The 7,955-nt window shown below is 49.2% G+C and overlaps 1 protein-coding gene across 1 annotated transcript in view; it reads right to left on the bottom strand.

Moving 5' to 3' along the window:
* Positions 1-7,754, bottom strand: part of AMPH (amphiphysin) — a 154,825-nt gene extending 147,071 nt beyond the window's left edge. Inside the window, exons 1-2 of the mRNA XM_015419188.1 lie at positions 7,675-7,754; positions 98-194 (exon numbers count right to left, since the gene is read on the bottom strand). Coding sequence (XP_015274674.1) covers positions 98-194; positions 7,675-7,754 — 177 coding nt within the window. The remainder of the gene's footprint in view (positions 1-97; positions 195-7,674) is intronic.
* Positions 7,755-7,955: the final 201 nt, after the last annotated feature.

Raw genomic sequence — 7,955 nt, 5'->3', positions numbered from 1 at the left:
GGGTGGGAGGGGCGGCCTCCGGCCCCCCCGGGCCCCCGGGGGGGGGGGCCTTCGGTCGGCAGTGCCAGGCTGGGGAGGGGCCGAGCAGCCGTCCAGCCCGCAGATTAAGGCCTTTCCCGGGTGCAGCCCGGCTGGGCATCTCCGGGGGAGGTCCCTGGCTGGGGACCAGCTGCTGCCGGTCCGAGCGGGCAATGCTGGGCGGGATAGAGCCCAGGGTCCGACCCAGCACGAGGCAGCTGCCTTCAGGCAAGCCTCGTTGGCTTGGTGGGACTCTCTGCCCAAGGACATCGGGGTCCTGTTACAATCCTGCAGGGCCTGCGAAGCAGAGAAACCCCTATGCTGTTGTTGTTGCCATCAAGTCCTGGCTGATTTATGGCCACCCAGCAGGGTTGTCAAGGCAAGAGACCTTCAAAGGTGGCTTGCCATTGCCTGCCTCTGTGTAGCAACCCTGAATCTCCTTGGTGGTCTCCCACCCAAATAGTAGCCAGGGCTAACCCTGCCCCCACTGCCATAAATGCTAAACACAAATCTGCACTTCAGCCTTGGTCCAACAACTGCCCCTTTCCAAACTTTATCAATAACACTAACAGGTGTGCAGAAATCCCATTTGTTGGTGAGAAGGTCCCACCGCAGTTTTCCATTTGGAGTGAGATGATTAACTTGCTGACCTACCTTGGACAGCATTTTACTTCTGCATTACTTACAGCTGGAAGGGCCCCTTTGAGAAGTCTCCGAGGTCACATCAGGGCTTCTCACCCATTGCCGCTCCATGCCAGTGCAGTCCCGACTGCGCCCTGGGGCACCACACAGCTTCTGAGGTGCTCCTTTGTTCCTGCGGTGGGAGGCTGGTGGGCAATCCTCCCTGAAAACACCACTTGCCCACCAGGACCGATCTGGCCCTAGGTGTGGCGCTGGGTCACGCTTTCGGCTCACATGCAGAGATAACAGGAAGATCAAGAATCAGTTTTTAAACACCAGTGATGTTGTTTCCTAAAACAGAAGCTGGACCCAAATGACATCTGAATTGCTCATACAAATATATGAAAGGGCTGACTCAGTCTTTTAACTGAACTCATGGGAATGTGTTGAACACATCGATCATCATGCACTGGGAATCAGCAACATGCCAATGACTCTGGTAGGTTTCGCCTTCTCTTCATGCCAGGTTAGGGTTCCCAACTTCCAGATGGGGCCTGGAGATCTCCCAGAACAGAGATCAGTACGTTTTGAGAAATGGGCCGCTTAGGAGGATGGACTCCTTGACATTATACCCTGCTGAGGCCCCTTTCCAAATCCTCCCCTCCTCGGGCTCCACCCCAAAATCTCCAGGAATTTCCACACCCAGACTTGGCAACCCTAGGCCGCTAAGGGGGGGGGGGGCTACCAAAAAAAGCCTTTCCCTGGTTTCCCACCAGCTGAACCTCTGCGAAGTCTGGTTCCCGAGGGAAGGCCCACTGGGTCACCCTCAAGCCTCTGACTGGTTGCTATGGCTGAAGGCGTTCCTTCAGAGACTTCTGGGCCTAATCCGACTAGGAGTTTAAAGATCTAGAACTCAGTTGTGAACTTGTGGATCTCCTGACAAAAATATGTAATCTCTCCTTAAAATCAGCCTCCATTCCTGAGGACTGGAAGGTAGCTAATGTCACTCCCATCTTTAAAAAGGGTTCCAGAGGAGATCCGGGAAATTACAGGCCAGTCAGTCTGACGTCGACCGACTAGGGTTGCGGTGCTCATCTCCGTTTCAAAGCCGAAAAGCCAGCGCTGTCCGAAGACGTTTCCGTGGTCATGTGGCCGGCATGACTAAACACCAAGGCGCACGGAACGCTGTTACCTTCCCACCGAAGTGGTACCTATTTATCTACTTGCAATGTCTTGCTTTCTAACTGCTAGGTTGGCAGGAGCTGGAACTAGAGATGGGAGCTCACTCCATCATGCGGCACACTCGGGTCTCGAACTGCTGAACTACTGACCTTCCACAGCCTGCAGTTCACCGTCTTAACCACTTGAGCCACTTTTATTTTCTTTCCCTGTGGCTCTTATGGGAAAGGGGAAGAGGGAAAGGAGGGTGAAGGGGGCCCTTTCTCTGGCTCTTCTCATCATCCTTTTTGTTTGATTTATTTTTATTTTCTTTTTTGTGAAGTTGAAAGTGATGTCATGCCCCCCATTGCCCCCCCCCCGAATATTTTCTGGCTCCTGGCCTGCTCCAAAGCATCCTTCTTCTCCAGGGGAAGTGATCTCTGTTGTCTGGAGATGAGCTGTGATTCCTTCTCCATTGGAATGGGGAAGGGGGGGGCATCTTTAGGAGGTGCTGCGAGGCCGTTTCATTGGCTGTGGCTTCCAAGGTGGTATCGGCTGCAGGCATATTTGGGGGTCTGCAGTTTATCTACAATTTTAATTTGTATGCTTTAAATTGTGATGCAAAAGCTGTCGTGAGCCACAAGGAAAGGTGGGGTTATCAATGTTTCAATTAATAAATGCACCAAAGTGCAGAAAGGGCCTCCCCTGAAGTACTCTAAAGTGTTTAGGGGGTCCCATCATGACCTCTAAGATCAACTGAATGTAGTGTTGTTATTGTAATGCCCAAGAACTAGGTTATGTATAGTAATTATATGCCATAATTATATGCCATAAGAAAAGGCAGGGGTAATTTCCTGCAGGAGCGCACAGGAGCGGAGCTCTGGCAGTAAAGAGCCCAGGGGCGTGGGCACATGCAACAAGCCCCACCTCCTGCTCCCAGCAGCCCTCAGTCAGAGCAAGAAACAGCCAGGTAAGCTGCAGAGCCCCCCCTCGGCCCCCCGGTCCAAAACAGTCCAGTGGCACCTTTAAGACCAAGTTTTATTCAGGCACAAGCTCTCCCTCTTCTGTGAGGACAGAGCTGCCCGTGTCCCCCCCCCCAATAGCTAGCAATCCAAAACAGTCCAGTGGAGCCTGAGCGGTGGGTGTTGCCTTCTGGCACACTTCCGGTGATGTCAGGGGGTGTGGCCTATGCAAATAAGTTATGCTAATGAACTCCTGGACCTCTTTCTCTACGAAATGACCCCTGAGAAAAGGGCACCTAGGCATTCTCAGAATGGATATGGGTTTATTCTGTTTTGTTTCTTGGTAATAGGAAGATCATATGAGTGAGAGTTTGCTTTATATTTAGACAAAAATATTATTGTATTTCCCAGGCAATCAGAGTACCACAGTAATGGGGTCAGATTTATGTGTGCAATAAGAAATGTTCACACAGACGGTTGTTCAAAACAAGAGATATTTGTGCTTATTGCATTTTAAGGGTGTTTTTTTTAAAAAAAAAAAATCAGCCCCACCTAAAGAGTCATCCCTACAAATATCACTATGGAAACCAAAATCCACAGCTATCTTTTGTAAGGATTTTTTTTTCACACTCTCTCTCTTGAGAAAAACCTGTTGCAGTGGTCTTATTTTAGAAGAAGATTTGCACATCTACTATTAACCAGAATTTGGGTTGCATTCACAAGTGAACACCGTTCAAGCAGAGTATTGATATTCCTTCTCTTTCTTTTCCTTCTTCTTCCTCGTCTTCTTTTTCTTCTTCTTCCTTAAAATATTTGTCTTCTGAGGAAGACAAGCATGGGTGTCACCATAAAAGAGGAATAGGAGCACTCTGTTCTCCTGTGAATGAATATCCCATAACTCAAGAAGGTACCAGCTAACCCTCACCTGGCTAGCCCAGGAAAGCCGGATCTCATCAGATCTCGGAAGCTAAGCAGGGCTGACTCTGACAAGTACTAGGATGGGAGATCTCCTTGGAATACCCGCAGTCAGGAGGCAGGGGCAGGCTTTATTCAGCCACCTCTCTGAATATCCTCCAGGCCCCAGAAGGGGTCAGTCATGTAGGACAAGGGGGAACGTACAGTGATTGTGCGCCTTTGCCAGGCTTGCTGGAGTCGCTGTCCAAGGTGCTGATGAGGGATGCTTCTAACAGGCAAATGGCTGAGGTTAAGTGTGTACCTGAATGCAAGACAAAGGCAAGGAGATGGAGGGGGGGGAGGAAAGAGGTTAGAGTATCAAATGGTGCAAGGCGATCCAATTAAAATGGTGCAATGCGAACAGATGGCCAGGATGAATTTTTAAAGAGCTTTTGCAAACAAACGGCGACCAGAACGGTGTTGAATGAAGGTAATGCTTCACAGCCCTAAGAGAGTCAGAAAACAGAAAGCATGGGGCAGTTGTGTTTTTCCTTTGTGCTTAGACTGGCACTCTGTTTTGTGGAACGGGATTATGGTAATGTCTGATCATCACCACAGCTGCCATCCACCCCCAGGCTCACATAGCCAGATAAGTATCCCTCTGGAGGAGAGCAGCCCAATATTTTACCATAATATGTACGAATATTAGATTATAGATTTCTATAACTCTGCTGAAACATTCATCATGGGTGGAATCTGATGCTACAAGCCATTTATCAGTCCAGGGAGATGTTCTGCATATTGATGGATGGAACAAAACAACTCCACACTGTCATCGCTGCAAAGAAAAGATGGCAAAAAGGAAAACATACGAGCAGTTAGAGCAAAATTTGGCCTCCTAACCTTGAAGACTGTTTGAAATTCTTAAAAAGCTGTTGCCTAAGGGTTTTTTTTAAAGATTATCTGCTAAATTTTTGTTTAACTTGTTGTGAATAAGCAAATAATTGAAAACAGCCAAAGAAACAATCTGCGCCCTGACTTGGATGGCCCAGGCTAGGCCAGTCTTGTCAGATCTTGGAAGTGAAGCAGAGTCGGCCCCAGTTAGCACTTGAGTGGCAGACTTGGACAGTATGTGGAGGATCGCTACACAGAGGCAGGCAACGGCAAACCACCCCTCTTTGTCTCTTCCCTTGAAAACCCCATGAGGGTTCACCATAAGTCAGCTGTGACTTGAGGGCTCTTTCCACCACCAACATTAAAAGAGGTTTACTCCCCCAAATAATGATCTATCACGTATGTCTACAATTACAGATACCTACAAATACACAAGAGGGCTGCGATGGTTAAGACGCTGAGCTGCAGACCGGAAGGTCTGTCGTTTGAGACCCTACTGCTGCATGACGGCGTGAGCTCCCATTTCTGGCCCCAGCTCCTGCCAACCAAGCAGTTCAAAAGCAAGAAATTGTGAGTAGATAAACAGGTACCGCTTTGGTGGGAAGGTAACAGCATTCCGTGCGCCTTGGTGTCTAGTCATACCAGCCACATGACCATGGAAATGTCTTTGGACAGCGCTGGGTCGGCTTGGAAACAGAGATGAGCACCACAACCCTAGAGTCGGATTTGACTGGTTTTTGAGCAAGGGAAACCTTTACCTTTTTACAAATACACATTAATTGAGGCCGAGAGACAGTGGCATGCCTTAGAGGTCTCCTAGTGGATTCACTGCTGAGGTCAGATTTGTACCAGTCACCATCCAGCTCACACTGTTGCCCCCTAGACTACACAAGCTATTCAGTGTCATTGACCCCCCCCCACTTCCCAAGAGAGCACCCCCCCCCGGGTTTGATTCCCCACTCCTCCACTTGCACCTGCTGTGACCTTGGGTCAGTCACAAGCTCTGGCACAGCTGTCCTTGAAAAAGAGCAGTTTGTGTCAGAGTTCTCTCAGCCCCACCCACCTCACAGGGTGTCTGTTGTGGGGAGGGGAAGGGGAAGGAGTTTGTGAGCCGCTCTGAGACTCCAAGTGAAGGGCGGGGTATAAATCCAATCTCTTCTTCTCCTCTTCTGCTTTTCACGCTCTATCTCACCTGAGTTAAGAAGGTCTGCTTCTGAGGCCTTGAGTAACTTGGAATTTTCTAAGTTTTTAATAAAGCCTTTTGTTCTCTGGGAAGGTGGTAAACCAGGAGGGTCCCAGTAGCTGCATCAACATCCCACCAACGCACCTTGAAAGATTGTCTAACAGAGAGGTTAGGAACCATCCAGTATGTATCAGTCACATTTTAGGTTGTGATTTACTTTATTTGGAATGCAGCCACCAAGGTGCCCCCCACCTCTCCAGAGAGTGGATTCTGCAAGATGGGAGCCACTGTTGAGAGCCAGCCTGGCTTAGTGGTTAAGACCGGTGGACTTTAATCTGGAGGACCGGGTTTGATTCCCCACTCCTCCTCCACATGGAGCCTGCAGGGTGACCTTGGGCCAGTCACAGTTCTCTCAGAGCTCTCTCAGCCCCACTTACCTTACAGGGTGCCTGCTGTGGGGAAGGGAAGGCAACTGTAAGCCACTTTGAGACTCCTTAAGGTGGAGAAAAGTGGAGTATAAAAACCAAGTCTTCTTTTTCTTCTACTACTGTTGAAAAGAATCAGGCTCCAGTGGATGCTGTGGAGGCATCCTTACACAGGGGAAGAACTAGAAGGTGTCAAGCAGAGGACCATAAATGGCTCACAGCGACACTTGGGCAGAGTCAGCCCTTCAGATATATGGGTCCTAGATGATGAAGGACTTTAAAAGTTATTCTCAGCAGCTTGAATTCAACTCGTAGACAAACTGGCAGCCAAAGTATCCATTTTAAAATCAGTGAGACGTGTTTGGTGACATGTGTCCCATTGCGTTTTCAAAAGAGAAAGCAGCTGTGTTGGTCCAAAACAAAGCCAAACAACAAAATTCACCTAATATTTTTTATTAGGACCAGCCAGAATTAAAAACTACGTGAAAGCTGTCAAGTTCTCCAGAACTCTTCATCAGTGTGGATGTTAGAAAGAAAAAAAGGGGGAGAAAAGCAGAGCTTTCAGGGCGTGGAATTGATACCTCTTAGGACAGTGACCCCCCCCCCAACACGTGTCTGCAGGGCACCAATCAGAAGCAGCGGTGTGTCCTGGTCTTGGGCAGGGATGGCTGGGCACGGCACCCGCAGTGACTCCACCCGGAGAAGGATGGGCTACGGTTGGGAGTCCATCCCGCCCCCTCAATTAAAGGCATACTCACGTCTCTTTGAACAGCACCTTTCCTGGGTCCAAGCCCAATCCACGCTGGATGCATCCCCCAGAGTTCCCTCACTACTCAGGTCCAGGGCAGTTCTCTGCACTCCCCTGGGCTGCTTCCTATCACCCCTTGGTCCTTTTGCTTCCTCCAGGCTTCTGGTCGTCTCCTCCTCAGTCCAAATCTGCCCAGCTCCTCAATACAGCTCCAAATACAGATGGGCATTCGCTTCTCCCCATTAAGTGGAGGAGTCACACAATCTCGTATTTGTACTATTAAAGCAAAATACAAACATGGGCAGAATGAAACTCTTTGGCCTACCCATATATCAACTCAAGCCTCTTCCTTTGAAAGCCCGGGTCTTCCTGAACAATATAGCGGTAACCCCAGATGTTTGTGTAGTGTTTCATGCACCCATCTGTCTTGCTCAACATCGGTGTGCTATACAAATAGTGACAGCTTTAAAAAAAATGAAATCTTGGGTAAATCATCTTTTATCTTCATTTCTAGAATCTGCATGATTACGGTAATATCTGTTACCATAGTATCAAAGCGTTCCACATGGTTCCTATACAGAGCTGTATCGTAAGCAATATAATGCTCATTGAAATGTCAGTCCTTGGTTAAGCGGAACAGTACTGGAAAAAGGAGAAGGGACTTTGTTTTGAGATGGCCAGTTCCTGATACAGCAAGATGGTGCTACAAGGAAGAAGAAAGAGGAAGGCCCAGAGGAAATATCTGGGGTAGGGTTGCCAAGTACAACTTACCTTAAAGCGGGGGAGTCCCAGGCCCTGTCCTGGAGCTTTTCGGCACGCAGTGCGATGACGCAACCCAGAAGTGACGTCATCGCGGCAGTCACATTGGGGACGGGACCACTATGGTTCGAGGGAAAACCATAGAGTTTTCCCTAAAATCATAGAGCGTCCCCCCACAACGTGCCCAGCGTGATGATGTCACCTCTGACATTTGGGGGTGGGGTTCCCCCAGAAGCCTTGATCCGGGCCGGTGAGAAACGGGACCATTGAGCAGGGGTTTCCCGGGGGGATTT

This window comes from Gekko japonicus, unplaced genomic scaffold (genome assembly GCF_001447785.1).
Source record: "Gekko japonicus isolate JY-2015 unplaced genomic scaffold, Gekko_japonicus_V1.1 scaffold190, whole genome shotgun sequence".
Classification (NCBI taxonomy): domain Eukaryota; kingdom Metazoa; phylum Chordata; class Lepidosauria; order Squamata; family Gekkonidae; genus Gekko; species Gekko japonicus.
The sequence above is the reverse complement of the archived record's forward strand: the minus strand, read 5'-3'. Positions and strand labels throughout refer to the sequence as shown.